Source organism: Aquarana catesbeiana, linkage group LG10 (assembly GCF_042186555.1).
Source record: "Aquarana catesbeiana isolate 2022-GZ linkage group LG10, ASM4218655v1, whole genome shotgun sequence".
In the NCBI taxonomy this organism is placed as follows: domain Eukaryota; kingdom Metazoa; phylum Chordata; class Amphibia; order Anura; family Ranidae; genus Aquarana; species Aquarana catesbeiana.
The window spans coordinates 110952003-110969285 of record NC_133333.1 but is presented as its reverse complement, the minus strand read 5'-3'; the positions used below and the strand labels follow the sequence as shown (position 1 = coordinate 110969285).

Genomic DNA, 17283 nt, shown 5'->3' with positions numbered 1-17283 from the left:
GCCATGGAATGCCCAGGTGGCACAAACCCCCCCCCCAAATGACCCCATTTTGGAAAGTAGACACCCCAAGCTATTTGCTGAGAGGCACGGTGAGTATTTTGCAGCTCTCATTTGTTTTTGAAAATGAAGAAAGACAAGAAAAAACATTTTTTTTTTTCAATTTTCAAAACTTTGTGACAAAAAGTGAGGTCTGCAAAATACTCACTATACCTCTCAGTAAATAGCTTGGGGTGTCTACTTTCCAAAACTTTGTGCAAAAAAAAAAAATGTGTCTTTTTCTCGCAACTTGTGTCACAATATAAAATATTCCATGGACTCGACATGCCTCTCAGCAAATAGCTTGGGGTGTCTACTTTCCAAAATGGGGTCATTTGGGGGGTTTGTGCCATCTGGGCATTTTATGGCCTTCAAAACTGTGATAGGTAGTGAGGAGTGAAATAAAAAATTTACGCCCTTAGAAATCATGAAGGCGATGATTGGTTTTCGGGACCCCGTACGCGGCTAGGCTCCCAAAAAGTCCCACACATGTGGTATCTCCGTACTCAGGAGAAGCAGCTGAATGTATTTTGGGGTGCAATTCCACATATGCCCATGGCCTGTGTGAGCAATATATCATTTAGTGACAACTGTTTGTAATTTTTTTTTGTCATTATTCAATCACTTGGGACAAAAAAAATGAATATTCAATGGGCTCAACATGCCTCTCAGCAATTTCCCTGGAGTGTCTACTTTCCAAAATAGGGTCATTTGGGGGGGTTTTGTACTTCCCTGCCATTTTAGCACCTCAAGAAATGACATAGGCAGTCATTAATTAAAGGCTGTGTAAATTCCAGAAAATGTACCCTAGTTTGTAGGCCCTATAACTTTTGCGCAAACCAATAAATATACACTTATTGACATTTTTTTTTACCAAAGACATGTGGCTGAATACATTTTGGCCTAAATGTATGACTAAAATTGAGTTTATTGGATTTTTTTTATAACAAAAAGTAGAAAATATCATTTTTTTTCAAAATTTTCGGTCTTTTTCCATTTATAGCGCAAAAAATAAAAATGGCAGAGGTGATCAAATACCATCAAAAGAAAGCTCTATCTGTGGGAAGAAAAGGACGCAAATTTCGTTTGGGTACAGCATTGCATGACCGCGCAATTAGCAGTTAAAGCAACGCAGTGCCAAATTGTAAAAAGTGCTCTGGTCAGGAAGGGGGTAAATCCTTCCGGGGCTGAAGTGGTTAAAGAGCCATGCCACTGGAAAAGTGTTGTTAGGACTTTATTGAATTCCTTCAAGGATCTTTTTATGCAAATATTTAATTCATTGGTTTAAGTTCTATATCAGACACTAACATAATACTATCCCTCAGCTTAAGAACCTCTGATGTAAAGGCTTCTTAACATTGTATACAAAACACGAAGAGAGCGTAAAGCTGCCCTAGTGTAATTCGCCTTTAATATGGTAAAGTTAAAAACACTACAATGGTCAAACTCAGATTGTGTGAAGATAGATACAGCATAAGGATTCCACTGTGGCTGCACTCCTATAACCACCTCAAGATCCGGACAGAGGAAGGGGGATCCATGGACGTTCAACCTAGCTGCCCGGATCCTGGCAGCACATCCAAGGCTATCCACCACCACGTTTGACGTGCTGATCCTAATGGGCTTGCATCCGGTCCAGCCGGCGCTGCTTTTCGAGGACACACAAATCCACACAAGCAGGATACAGGGGGAAGAGAGTGAGTATGTCCTCCTTCCTCAGACCTGAGTGCTATACCAAACTGTTGATCAACGCACCTGCTAGTTTTTCCGTTTGTGTTAACATTGTATACGACTTATCTATAAGGTGCTTGTATTACATAACAACCATCACATTTAACTAAGCATTTATGCTAGCCAAGCTTTTGAAACGTGCACCCAAACCACAAGACTTTGATCTGTATGGTACATTATAATGATAATGAAATCCTCTGTGTATATAGCTTTCCACAAATGGCATCTCTGCATTATATTAACCTTTCTGCTGATATGTTCTTTGACATTATTTCTGCTATTTTGCAAGATATCTGGCACTGCTGCTAGACAATGCTAAACAAATTTCTGCCGGACAGTTGTGGGATTGCCATATTTTTCTATGATCGTGCTACAAAGTTATTTCTTCTAATGTTAGCTTTTCAGGCTCTCTCAAGTATTTTAATGGCAATAAATTACACAATTTCCACAGGAAAAATTACAATAAGTACTGAAAATAGCCATGCTAAAAATTTTATTGGACATTTCAAATTAGGCAACCATTCCCATATTTGTTTATCAGCAGTCTCAATGCAATAGGTGTTCGGGTAGATGGAGGTTCTGAGCACATGAAAGGAGCCTGCAGTAAGAAACATTAAAGTAGGCTAAACAGCACAACTAATTTAAGTATGGAGTTTCCAATGCCAATGAGTCATTGAATCACACAGTATCAGTTGGAAGCCCAGATTCTCTTTTAGAAGTTGCCCCTGTTTAGTCAAACATTACTCATAGCTTCAGTTAATAAATAAATTCAGGCTAAAACATGTGTCTTCCCATCCGCTTATTTATCAGTTGTCTCTTCTACCAAAGATGGTTTCTCAACTTCTATCTTCACTGTATTCACCACTTCTTTCAGATCTACACCTTTTTTGGGAGCTTCAATGCTGAGAATCCCATCATGAGACAGTGTAGCTTTCACTAGTAGAGGGTCCACATCCAGGGGTAGAATGTATGTTCTATTAAATGTCCTGGTGATAAAACCATGTCTGTCTATCTTCTGTGGGTGCCGGGCAGTCACCTCTAGTAGGTTGTCAATAGTACGGACATTGATCTCATCTGGAAGAAAATGGCAAACATCGAGGAAGACTTGGAATTTGTTCTGGTTCCAGCTAACCTCAGAGAAGCCTCCGTCAAGTGTTTTATTTCTTCTGGGTCTAACATAATAGCCATGATATAATGTTGGGCAGAGTAGGTCCTCTGAAGCTATACCTATAAATGAAATAAAAGTGGATAAATGTATAGCTTTTTTACAGTAAAAATTATACTATATAGTATAGAATAAAAATGCACCATTGGTTTTAAGACATGTATTGGCATATGATTAACCTTTGCCAGGCCTGAGAGAGTAATAATGTGTTTATATTGACATCACTGACAATTTAATAGCAAAATGCAATACAGATGTATAAAATACAGTGGTCAGGGAACAGTTTTTAGCCCCAATCGCATTAAGCGATTTGAAATCTAGGGCAGAATCGCTCCAAATCTGCCCATGATTCTAAATCTTGCCAAAACGTATGATAGGTTTTTAGGTGCCATTAATGTTAATGACATCTCAAACCCGGTGCAATTTTGCCGTAATTGTCCCATGACAAAATCGCATGGCTATTATGCGATTTTAAAAATTGCGTGAAGCATTTCACCCAAAAGGGAGCAGGAGCTTTTTTTTTTGGGTGACAAAGGCGCATACGCTCATTGAAGTTAATGGGTTTCCTTATGCACAACATGTGGATATGCGTGTTTATCGTGCCTCAAAAATTGCAAGCGGGAACGCTGGTCCCCCACCAACGCAAGAACTGCACGGGACCTTGATAAAAGGGGATTATAGCTTATATCATTTTGTTGTTCAGGGGCTTTGATACATGTTTTTTTTTCTTATTATAGTCAGGATTAATAAAATTATTCTGATAAATATGTAATATCTTATAGAAACATTTTGCTTCTCTTTTTAAGCCAGCAGGAGAAGTTTTTAATTTCTTTTTACATTTCCCTAGCCTCACTGTTTACAGATACTTCATTCAAATAACTCATCCCCAGACAGCTCAGTCTGATTTCTATGTGTATTTGCCGCAGATATGCATTGAATGTTCAGTGAATAGTAAATCTTTAAAACCAGCACAGGAAGAAGTGCCAATTTTTCACAGTGCTTGCACTTACAGACCTTTTAAAAAAAAAAAACTAAAAATGCAGAATCAACATTTAAGCTATATCTAAAGCCAATAACAACATTTTAATATATTGCACTTACCAGTCCGTATATGTGGTGGCTATATTGATTTTCCTTTCTCAGTCTAAAGCTGACCATACACTATGGGAATTTCTGCCAGTTCCTTCTTGCCCGACATCTTTCGATTGAAAAATGGAAGGAGACAGGGAGAAAATTGACAGCCAAACAGTGGTTGTATGCAATCAGATGCAGCCACAGAGCTGGCTATCAAATTGCAATAACTGAACGAGGAGGAATCTGTTAGATTTTTTGGTTCAGCCTGCAAGCTGAACTAAAAATATCTAACAGTGTATAGCCAGGTTTAGAACATGTTCAGTAAGTACAGAACACATCTGTTGATCTTGCAAGAAATCACAATGTTATCTTCCTTTCAAGCTATCTTCTGTACACTAGAGTTTCCCTAGCCCCCCTGTGTAATGGAAATAAAGTGAGGAAGACATCTATACTCCATATCAGGACCGCAGCCTAGTGACAGCCATGGCTTCTCTATATCTATATATATCCTCTATATCAGTGAAGGAATGTGTGTAGAGACCTAAGGACAGGAAGGATATTGTTCGCAGGATTCCAAAGAGAAAAAAGCCTGAAATAAGAAAACTAATGCAGCCAATACATCCTAAGACTGGTAAACTGCAATATATTAAATTTTAATTTTTGGGTTTAGATATGCTTAGTGTAAATTTGCAAAGTTATGGTTTTCATCCATGTTCAGTAAGGGCTGGTTCACACCAGAATGCGGTGCAGGAAACCCACGTTCCGTGCGCGTTTCCCGCCCTGCGTTTAATGACCTTGCCATCAATAAACAACCCAACTCAAGATAAGGGTTACACATGCTTTGTTATAAAAACCTGTGATGAGATAAAGATGTAGGTTACCTTTGCTGATCTCTTGAAAATGCTAGTTGATTGGCTGGTATGCAAAATCAATAGCTTCAGTACATTTGTATCCAAATAAACAAATGTGCAGCAAATGAAGTGAGTGATCTGCATAGTGTTTAAAAAGTATTAAGGACAATCCAACATACACTATATTACCAAAAGTATTGAGACACCTGCCGTTACATGCACGTGAACTTTAACGGCATCCTAGTCTTAGTCCGTATGGTTTAATATTGAGTTGGCCCATCCTTTGCAGCTATAACAGCTTCAACTCTTTGGGAAGGCTGTCCACAAAGTTTACGAGTGTGTCTATGGGAATGTTTGACCATTCTTCCAGAACCACATGTAAGGGCTGCTGATTTGGTTACTTAGCAATCCGTCAATCACCCTGCTACCAGACTCCCCATGATTAGTGAAGACAAGGACCAGTCATTTGCACGGTTTAGTTACGTTTATTGCAGGATACAACTTGGGTGGAACAAGGGTGATATGAGATGCCCATAGCATTTGGTGTTTTGTACAACAATATTGAATAGCCTTGGCTTGAGAATCTAATATTCTCAGTCTCTTTTTTCTGCAAAACTATTGAACACTACTTCTTTACTTACAATGTGACAAGAAAGAATCACTCTGAATAATTCCACCTTGCAGACTATGACAGTAGTCGGAAATCAAAGAACCAAAGACCTAACACAGCCTCTCCCCGATGGATCAATGAGTCAGACAACCACACAGTCTTTGGAAGAGTATTACCAATGTGCTAACCAGACCAGAAATAACACGGTATCTCCCCCCGATGGCCTGACACATGGTAATAAGCGGACTACTGTTCTCAGCCAGTCCTTTACTGTCAATGTTGTGTTCCCCGGCCACAACATTCTGCACTACTCTTGATAACTTCTCTTGTTCTGTTCACACTGACCTTTGGTTACTTGGCCATTCTGTGCCCAGACACACACAATGGCCAAGTAACAGAACGCTGATCTACTCTCTTCCACTTTACTGCTACTTCTTCTGTACTGATCTTGTCCAGCATCCAAGTCCTGTGTTTCCGGGACACAGCAGCTTGATACCTTTTTCAAAGATGAAGATCTTTATCTAGAGCTTCCTTCTAGGGGTTCCTCCATCCCTCCTCCTCGCTCGGCACATCCCCACGAGGGGACACACACCTCAATACTCCATTCTGTCTGTTCCTGCGCTCCAGAACTCCCCCTGACAGCATGTGACCTCAGCTTATAAGGGAGGCCTGCCCCCTGCCAATACCAAAGGGTAATTGGTCAGAGCTTCTCACATGAGCTGCCTGCCACTCAAACATCAACTCCAACCCCTCTTCCAGAACAATCCTTCTGAAAGCAGGGGAGGCACCTCTGAGTCAGAGCACAGGTGACCACACCCACCACTACACTGAACACTCCCAGTCCCAAAATCAAAACAGACAGGCCCAGCATACAGCATAAGCCTGCCTAAATTTACCTGCATATATTCCTGAACTTAGGAAAATCCTACTCTAGCACCTACCTTCAGGTAGAGGGTGCTACACACATATGTGAGGTCAGGCACTGATATTGAACGAGAAGGCCTGACTCATAGTCTTCGCTCTAATTCATCCCAAAGGTGTTCTATTGGGTTGAGGTCAGGACTATGTGCAGGCCAGTCAAGTTCCTCCACCCCAAACTCGCTCATCCATGTCTTTATGGACCTTGCTTTGTGCACTGGTGCACAGTCATGTTGCATCAGATAGGGGCCATCCCCAAACTTTTCCCACAAAGTTGGGAGCATGAAATTGTCCAAAATGTCTCTTGGTATGCTGATGCCTTAAGAGTTCCTTTCACTATAACTAAGGGGCCAAGCCCAATCCCTGAAAAACAACTCCCCAACCATAATCTCCCCTCCACCAAATTATTTGGACCAGTGTACAAAGCAATGTCCATAAAGACATGGATGAGCAAGTTTGGGGTGGAGGAACTTGACTGGCCTGCACAGAGTTGTGACTTCAACCCGATAGAACACCTTTGGGATGAATTAGAGTGGAGACTGCGCGCCAGGCCTTCTCGTCCAAATAAGTGTCTGATCTCACAAATGCGCTTCTGGAAGAATGGTCAAACATTCCCATAGACACACTCCTAAACCTTGTGGACAGCCTTCCCAGAAGAGTTGAAGCCATTATAGCTGCAAATGGTGGGCCAACTCAATATTGAACCCTACGGACTAAGACTGGAATGCCATTAAAGTTCATGTATGTGTAAAGGTAGGCGCCCCAATACTTTTTGTAATATAGTGTAGCAACCAGGCAGCTAGCATTGGAAACAGAAGGTAAAAATTACAGCTTACATATTTCTTTTATGATAGGTTTTTCTTTAAAACTGGAGACTTCTGTATACAGAATCACGCTGTTGATTGTCAGCGATGTTTGCTATGGAGTAAATGCAGTTTGTAAACCAGCATGTTTTAGAAGATAGGGGTTACAACAGTTTATATACAGTACACAAGACTGCTCTTATTTAATTTGGACTAGATAGATGTTATATTTAAAGAATGCTAAGTCATCTGGATAAAATGTCATTGCCCTGGCCCTATTTATGCCAGCGGACAATCAGAAACAGAGCAGCTGTTTATCTATTTATACCCTTACTCCAGCCACAGTTACCAGGTCAAAGCTGCAATAAAACGTTCAATGTTATTAGGGTGCACATAGTCCGCTACTATGATACTCAGTTGTTATTATGGAGCCTAATGTTTACCATGAAAACATTATCTATATACATTTACACCACCTCCAGCCTGAACCGCTGTTGCAAGGCAATATGGTTCCATGACATAATTTGGGTCCAACTGCCTGCATGTTGCAACATAAATACAGATTTATTAGATGAGGAATGTTTTTCCAGACTTCTGTAGTCTAGGCTCGAAAAACATCAAGAACTGAAGGAGACTCAGTCTTTTGGTCAGCGCAGCGGTCAGCTTCAATTTGTGAAATATAGAGGTTTAATGAGCATTTGTTCCCAGCTTCTCATACATCCTCCTGATAACGTATTGTACTAGATTCTTAAAGATCACCCAATTGTTCTTAGATTTTTATGAACCCTGTCTACAGGGAATAGCAAGCTGGTGGGCCACACAGATGGGTAACATTTTGAATATAAACTGTATAAACTGGTCATTAAACAGAACATTCTGAAACATTTGTAATATTTACATGTTTCTATCGCCTACGTCTGCTATACTGCTCAGTTCTGAGTTGCCCTTTAGAGTGGTTTTTAAGGTACTTAAATGTGCCAGTGCATAGGACTACTTTTTTAACATTTCCTCTCTGCATTTCCCAGCAGCCACTATGTGCCGCTGTCACATCCCATAATGCAAAATTGTATACTGCTCAATAGAAGAAGAGGGATTGTAATAAGTTACTGTCATGTAACAGCACCTTGTGATGTCTACTTGCATCCCCTTATGCTGGTTTGTATTATAAGTGTAGCAAAGTCCCGGGCCTCCAAAAGCCTAATGGTGACTTCAAGAGTTGGCAGAGCTGACATCCTTCCTTGTAGAGTGGGTTAATGGGTATGGTGGGTGTAATGCAAGATGAAATGATGGGCGCCAGTCACTTTTTGAATGCGAACAAGAGATTTATTGTCTCTTAACAAGAACTGTGGGAGAGCGGGTTAGGGTCAGGACACCTTTGAGTAGATGCAATGATAATTGACAGACTCCGAGTCTCTATAGGTAGACAGCTATACAGGGAAAGACCTCCAGCCGGATGTAGGAGTAGGGCGGCCATCTTCTATGGCAACTGAACTTACAGTCACTAAAGGTATTTGCACATAACTGTTGGTAACACAGAATAGTTCTTCTCTTATCTCACAGTATCCCACTGTAGATCTTCACTCATTGAGCTCCCAGTCTCTCACTAGACTTCCAGATCCAAACGTCACTGAATCTCCTGAGCTCTTCCACAGCTATCCCGCTGTGTACTCCTCAAGCGTCACCCCCGCTAACCTGCTGGGTCCCTGGCTTGGCACTTCGCTGAAGCTTCATCCATGGCTGGTGAGAAGACTGTTCTGGTACTTGCTCAAGCTTACATACAGTGGACTCCGGTAACAAGGAGGATGGTCCCTTAGTGCCGACTGCTTCCTTTTTACCTCCAACAACAACCTTCGCAACTTGTTTGGACTCCAATCCTGCAGTCCCAACCCTACGCTGCTTCTCCTGCTCCTGGATAGGCCTTAGGCAGCCTAGCAGCCAGGTGTCCCCGGGATAGGCCTCAGGCTTCCTGCCTAGCAGCCTGGGGTGACATAACACACGTCCACCCAGACAGCCGTCCAGGTGGCACAGAACCCCGATCACCTGACTCCACCCCAATAAATAGGCTCTCCCAGCAGGCCAAGGGACTAAAGAAACCCCTGGCTGAGACGCCCATCCATTTATAATCTGACCTTGTGGAGCCCTTGTCAATCTAATGTCAGCAGGCACAGTGCCACCTAGTGACAGAAGAAAAAAGGTGCAGCAATTCCAGAATTAGAGAGGAATCAGTGGATCTACTAACAATTAACCAGGACAATTACTATCTGGCAAAACTAAATTTTTAGCAACCCTGCCTAAACACTACATAAGTTATAAGAACAGGTTTATTTTAAGGGGCAACTCAGCACCCAGCAGTAAAAGTAGAGATACGGGATTGTAAAATACAAGAATTTCACAATTTTTTAAAATTCCACATTTTGAGATACTGTAATACTGCAGGTTATATATAACCATCTCATTCCAACAATGGTGTTTAGCATTCCAAAATAACTAATCAGAATTCAGATCAGCTGCTCACAGTAAGAAATCCAATGAAAACTAGCTAACTGTACCCCAAAACTCTTTGTTATGAACATGAGTAATAGAACTTCCAGGAAAAATAATCTGCACTGTATTTTGGTAGGAAACATAATACAACTTCCCTGACAGCTAGTGAATAAGAATAAATGTACAGTATCTCACAAAAGTGAGTACACCCCTCACATTTTTGAAAATATTTTATTATATCTTTTCATGTGACAACACTGAAGACAGGACATTTTGCTACAATGTAAAGTAGGCAGTGTACAGCTTGTATAACCATGTAAATTTGCTGTCCCCTCAAAATAACTCAACACACAGCCATTAATGTCTTAACTGCTGGCAACAAAAGTGAGTACATACCTAAGTGAAAATGTCCATATTGGGCCCAAAGTGTCAATACTTTGTGTGGCCACCATTATTTTCCAGCCCTGCCTTAACCCTTTTGGGCATGGAGTTCACCAGAGCTTCACAGGTTGCCACTGGAGTCCTCTTCCTCTCTTCCATGATGACATCACAGAGCTGGTGGATGTTAGAGACCTTGCGCTCCTTCACCTTCCATTTGAGGATGCCCCACAGATGCTCAATAGGGTTTAGGTCTGGAGACATGCTTGGCCAGTCCATCACCTTTTACCAGAGGTGGGGGACTCGAGTCACATGACTTGACTCGAGTCAGACTCGAGTCACCTGTTTGAGGACTTGCGACTTGCTTGACAAAATTAAATAAATGACTCGACTTGACTTTGACTTGTCACTAATGACTTGCGACTTGACTTTGACTTGGGCTATTTGACTTGCAATGACTTGCAATGACTTGGCACCACCAGTTCTGTGTCTTGGCCTAGGCAAAAGCCACCCCCCCCCCACAAAAGAAAGCTCCCCCCGGGTCCCGGCTTCGGGGTAGATCAGTATTTTGACTTAATTTGTGACTTGACCAAAATAAATGACTTGACTTGACTTGCTTGACTTCTAGCAGGGACTCGACTTGACTTGCTTGCTTTTCGCCACAGTAACTTGGGATTTGCTTATGACTTGAAGGTTAAGACTTGAGACTTGCTTGTGACTTGCACATGTGTGACTTACTCCCATCACTGCCTTTTACCCTCAGCTTCTTTAGCAAGGCATTGGTCGCCTTGGAGGTGTGTTTGGGGTCGTCATCATGTTGGAATACTGCCCTACGGCCCAGTCTCTGAAGGGAGGGGATCATGCTCTGCTTCAGTATGTCACAGTACATGTTGGTATTCATGGTTCCCTCAATGAACTGGCAGCTGGCAGCACTCGTGCAGCCCCAGACCATGACACTCCCACCACCATGCTTGACTGTAGGCAAGACACACTTGTCTTTGTACTCCTCACCTGGTTGCCGCCACACACGCTTGAGACCATCTGAACCAAATAAGTTTGTCTTGGTCTCATCAGACCACAGGACATGGTTCCAGTAATCAATGTCCTTAGTCTGCTTGTCTTCAGCAAATTGTTTGCGGGCGTTCTTGTGCATCATCTTTAGAAGCCATGCAGACCAATTTGATGCAGTGTGTGGCGTATGATTTGAGCACTGACAGGCTGACCCCCCACCCCTTCAACCTCTGCAGCAATGCTGGCAGCACTCATACATCTATTTGCCAAAGACAACCTCTGGATGTGACGCTGAGCAAATGCACTCAACCCCTTTGGTCGACCATGGCGAGACATGTTCTGAGTGGAACCTGTCCTGTTAAGCCGCTGTATAGTCTTGGCCACTGTGCTGCAGCTCAGTTTCAGGGTCTTGGCAATCTTCTTATAGCCTAGGCCATCTTAATGTAGAGCCACAATTCTTTTTTTTAGATCCTCAGAGAGTTCTTTGCCATGAAGTGTCATGTTGAACTTCCAGTGACCAGTATGAGAGAGTTAAAGCGATAATACCAAATTTAACACACCTGCTCCCCATTCACACCTGAGACCTTGTAACACTAACGAGTCACATGACACCGGGGAGGAAAAATAGCTAATTGGGCCCAATTTGGACATTTTCACTTAGGGGTGTACTCACTTTTGTTGCCAGTGGTTTAGACATTAATGGCTGTGTGTTGAGTTATTTTGAGGTGACAGCAAATTGACACTGTTATACAAGCTGTACACTCATTACTTTACATTGTAGCAAAGTGTAATTTCTTCAGTGTTGTCACATGAAAAGATATAATAAAATATTTACAAAAATGTGAAGGGTGTACTCACTTTTGTGAGATACTGTATATAACATATCAAATTCCAGCATTTGTCTGACAGCAGTAAACAAAATGTTAGTGCTTACATTATGGTGCTGTTTATTGCACATCTTTATTGTGCTGTATTTTTTGATTACGACCACTACTCTGGACTCTCTCAATGGGATTGTTAAGTGAATAAAATATCTTCAGTCTTAAACAATGTTATCAATTCTCCTTTTATAATTCAACCATTGCATGTGGATAAAAATAAATTTTAACTTTTTTCTACTTACCTTCACCAAAGTTTTGATCAAATATCCGTGTTGGATTAGCAAACTCATACTCAACACTCATGGGATAGGCATGGGGCACAGTTTTATCCTCCATTAGATGAAAAGATACTGAGCTCGGGAGTTGATTGTCTTTATAGATTGCTCCTTGCAAAAGCAATGGGATGCAGTGGCTTCATGTTTTATTAGTGGAAAGTTAAAGGGAGGGGAGTGCTGTGACAAAATATGGCTTAAAATAGTCCTAAATACAAAGGATTAGGACTTACCTTGAATAGAAAAGAGATAAACTATAATGTATTTTCACTGTGTACAAATAGCATTAGTGCCCCGACACAATGAGCTATGTTCTTCAGACTACATTCCAGAAGCTCACTGAAGAATACAGGAAAGACTAGATTATTGAGCTGCTATTGTTTCTATCCCTACAAATTTTTTTGCAATGCTGGTCATGGTTTATAATAGCAGAATTGTGATGATGATAGAGTTTGCCCTGTGCTGTTCAAGTAAAACTGAACTCAAACACTTCAAATATATTGTTGCATATGTTTGTTTAATGTCAAAAAGATGAATCCTTTTGTATATTTTTTAGCTTTCAATATGGTGATCCTATTAGCAAGTTGGATTAATAGACACTTTATGTTTTTAGGGTGTTACTCTTACACCTAGCGCAGGTGGTCAGACACTATACCTAGCTTCTGTGTTCTTCACCTTTAGAAGCCCCCTACCATAAGGCAAGCAGGCCTACCAGTACTCAGATGCCCCCAGGACTTATACACAATGCTATATTGCCTGACTACCATGCCGGGCCAGACATGAACTGAGCAAAGCAAACAGGTACTTGCGGTTGGCAGGCAGGCAGAGTGGGTCAATGACAGTCCAGGTACAAGGCAGGCAAGGTTCAGAATAGTTAGGAATAAATCTGTAATGAAATGGCAGGCAGAGTTCAGAGAGTAGTCAACATCCGATCTAAGGTCATCAACGAGGGAATTCAATCTAGCAGAGCAGGGCAGACAAACAGGGAGCTTAGAACACGTGTAACAAATGCTATCACAAGCATGAGATTGCAGGCTTGGCTGGCTTAAATCAGGTTTGGTCTCCACCCAAAGATTGGCCACAACGGATTTTGTTGTCGGAAAATTTGAGAACCAGCTCTCAAATTTTTGTTGTCGGAAATTCCGACAAAAATGTCTGATGGAGCCTACACACGGTCGGAATTTCCGACAACAAGCTCCCATCGAACATTTGTTGCCGGAAAAAACGATCATGTATACGCAGCATTAGTCTTCCATTGAAAACCAAATAACCACTGCAGCGACAAGCTTCACCTTTGGTAGCCATCGTACAAGGATGCCACATGGTCTGTTCTTAACAAAAAGCCAGAGAGGTGAGCTATGAACTGAGGAGTAGTCAAGGGGAGTAGCCAAAAGAGGATGCCCAGTGTAAACAGAGCCCATGCTTAATATGGCAGCATGTGGCACTATGCATTAGCATGACTGCTTGTAGTTCAACATGGGAGCTGACAGGAGATGACGACAATGCTAAAAAAATTAGGCACCGTCAACCTATGTTAAGTTACCACAACACCATTATTATCTTGTATTTTTTAACCTCAAGGAGTTTGTTTGGTGTTGGTGTCCTTTCTTAATTTGACATTGTCTTTTTGAAATATACCTGCCTACTCACAAACAAACTGTCCGTTTTGAAGTAAAACACATAGCCAAGTATTTGTGAACAAAAAATAGCCATTTATTATGGGTCATAACAAAATAAAGAGGAAGGCAACGCTGGATAAACTTGTACCATAGGGCACACATCAACTATTTTACAGCCAAAATTGGTAGCATGAGGAGTCCATATAATAGTGAGCACAATCCGGTCCAGGACTCGAAGAGATCAGGAACAGCAGCAGATGACATATATGTCCCCAGACTGTGGTCATACAACAGCCTGTGTCTTTTGCCAGACCAGACAGAACCCAGGCCATCACTCTCTTGTCTTCAACCCCTTATTTAGGGCTTGTAAGATAACTTTCTCACAGAAGAGGCGTTGGCCCTCCTCCATTTCCTGCATTTTGCAGGCTGCCATGCAGGCATAGTCCTCTTGAATATTGGGGGGGGTTCTGAGGGCCGTAGTAGCCTTCCGAAATAGCCCAAGTGCTGCCTCCGCCAGGTTACTCCTCTTCCTGGGCCTTTTTTTTGGAAGGGACCTGGGATTCGGGCAGGCTACTGGGCCGGCCACCTCCTGGCTGCCACTTACCCCCTTCACCTCCTGGCTGCCACTTTCCACGGTCTCCTCCTGGCTGAGACTTTCCTGTGTATGAAAAAGGGACATAGTTTTAGTTTTTGGTTCATCAATCACACACAATTTTCAGCTCATGACTGTTGCAAATTGAATGTTAACAAATAGAAAAGACTATCATTCTGACCCAAGCATTTTTAATTCTTGTTCCAATCATTTGTGGCCACTACTGTCTATTGATATGTAAAACACTTTGTTAAATCAGAAATTAGTGATCAATAATAATATTTAGTTAACATAATTAATTTTTGGACAAGAAATATGTTGAACAATGCTATACCTGGTTCAAGCTGGGCTCATGCACCTCTTCCTGGCTGGAAGGCCCAGGTTGGACGTCAGAAGCCTCAGCTGGGGTGGAAAGAAGCGTTGAAGGAAGACTGGAGAGTGCTGCCCTGTGTTCCTTCTGGTCTGCCAGAAAATGCAGTCTGTCATAGTACCACAGCCTGGGGACATAAATGTCTGCTGCTCCTGATCTCATGGAATCCTGGACCTTCTTGCACTCCCTATTATATGTGCTCCTCATGCCACCAATTGTGGCCTATAAATAGTTGATGTTTGCCGTGGGGATCTGCGGCTTCACGATTTCCAAAAATTGATCCAGCGCTGCCTGCCTCTTTCTTTTATTTTAAAAGGCGTGGTTTACCTGCCACAGACAGGGCAGCTCCCTGTACATATCAATGAATATGGGGATAAAGTCCTGATCATTCAATAGATCCACTTTCTCTGCAAGACACAACACAAGACAAACCCTAATGACAGGCTAAACTCTCCTAATCTTGTCCCAATATAGGCCTCAATCTATAAGCAGTATAGGCCCAAGTTAAAATTGTGCCTTCGGGGGCGTGGCCGAGATGGAAGACTGAGCGGACGTGTTCCTGAGCTCTCCTGGAGTGTGATCCGGTAAATTATCCGTTCTATCTACTTTCACCTGCTTAAAAGAGACCTAATAATATCTGGATGCCTTCCAGAACTCCGGGCTACCAGAAGAGGGGCAAGAAATTGAAGTTCCCCCTTGATTTATCCGTAGAGACTGTCTCAAACTCCGGCTTCACGAGATCCCCTGCGCGCCATAGCAACATGGCGTCGCAAACAGACCACGAGGAGAACTCAGTGTCGGCGTCTCCAGGATTGCCAGAGATCATGGCAGCAATTACAACCTGCCAAGCTGCCGTTACCTCCTGCCAATCTACCTTGGCCTCAAAAATAGAGGAGGTTCAGTTAGATGTCGGCCTGATTCGGCAAGATCTGGACAAGATCCGTGCCAGAGTGACGGAGGCTGAGAACAGAGTTGGAATGGTGGAGGACACAGTCAACGACCATGCTGCTTCCATTCGCATATTGCAAACTAAGGTCAAGGCGCTCGAATACCGTGCAGAAGATGCCGAGAACCGGAGCCGCCGGAACAATTTGAGGATCGTGGGCCTCCCGGAGGGAGTGGAGGGCCATTCCCTGTCACAGTTCACGGAGGGGCTGCTACGCTCCCTGCTACCGGCAGCTCAGCTCTCCCCTTATTTTGCGGTCGAAAGAGCCCACCGTGTACCGCCAAGACCTGGTCCTGAGGGAGCCCCTCCAAGAACCTTCATCCTCAGGTTATTGAACTTTCGGGACCGAGACGAGTTGCTTAGGGCGTCTCGTGCTGCGGGAGATTTACCCTTCCAGAACACCAAACTCCTACTATTCCCGGACTATAGCATGGAAACACAACGACAGAGGCGATCCTTTGATGCTGTGAAGGCGACCCTGCGGAAGAATGGTATAAAGTACAGCGTTTTATTCCCGGCCAAATTGAGGGTGATCGATGGGGAAACGGCGCGCTTCTTTACCAGCCCCAGGGATGCTTCAGCTTGGCTGGACACTCTGCCCCCATAAGAAGTTCACTCTACAAGGCTCTGCTTTACCAGTAAACTGTTTCTCCTATCTTACTTAACCGACTATCTCTGTTTACTTCCTGACTCTGATCGCTACCACATAACAGAGGCTGGGGCCCCAGCTTCAACAAGCGTGTTCGACAAAGTTTATGTTAGGTGCCCCCGGCTCCTGTGGTTTTGTTATGCCGGACCCTGAGCAAGTTGACTGCCTTGGAGCACGGGAAGTACTCTTACACTGACCTTCAGTCTTGACAGTAGGCTGCTTTCGATTCAGACTATACTGGTGATTTCTCTGGATCTTCTGAGGACGATGCAAGTTATGGTAACGAACTCTAAGAATGTGCCCCTGTTTAGGCAGGTGAATGCTGCAATTTCTCTACCTAAATATGCCTGGTTACTTTTATTTTTGTTTTCTGGTCTTTTTTTTTTTTTTTTTTTCTCGATCACTCCAATAGCTCTAAAAGGAACTTACTACTCCCACATACAACCCTGGTTCAGGGGAGATGTGAGGTCTGTATCCAAGCTCACAACCCTGACTTAGGTCTATAATCTTAGTATTATGGGTGTTTGGGGATCCAAGCGCAACTCCTGTTTCCGAGGTGCGTGGGGTGGGGGGGGGGGTGTTTTGGGATGCTAATGTTTGGGCACCCATGTTATTTTTTTGTTTTATTGTTTTTACTTATTATTTTTGTCTGCAAAAATGTAAACGCAAATCACGGTTGGTCTTTATGGGCAGATATGTGTGGGCACATCCCTATCGCATGGAGCTCGATTTTTTTTGAGGTTCTGTGTGTTACGGATCCTCGGCGTGGCTTGGGAGGGACAGGTTCTCCCTTGAAATTATTTTCCCTGTACACATTTAACACTTTACCATTTTTATTTTTATTGACGCGCCAATCCCATGGCTAAGTGTTTGGTGGTTTCTTGGAATGTGAG

At 42.7% G+C, this 17283-nt stretch overlaps 1 protein-coding gene across 1 annotated transcript; it reads right to left on the bottom strand.

Moving 5' to 3' along the window:
* Positions 1-2251: 2251 nt before the first annotated feature.
* On the bottom strand, positions 2252-12346 carry HSPB2 (heat shock protein family B (small) member 2). The gene is made up of 2 exons (XM_073602436.1): positions 12185-12346; positions 2252-2994 (listed from the first exon to the last, which is right to left on the bottom strand). The coding sequence occupies exons 1-2, from the start codon at positions 12276-12278 to the stop codon at positions 2567-2569; spliced, it is 522 nt and encodes a 173-aa protein (XP_073458537.1). The 5' UTR covers positions 12279-12346; the 3' UTR covers positions 2252-2566.
* Between the last annotated feature and the right edge of the window lie 4937 nt (positions 12347-17283).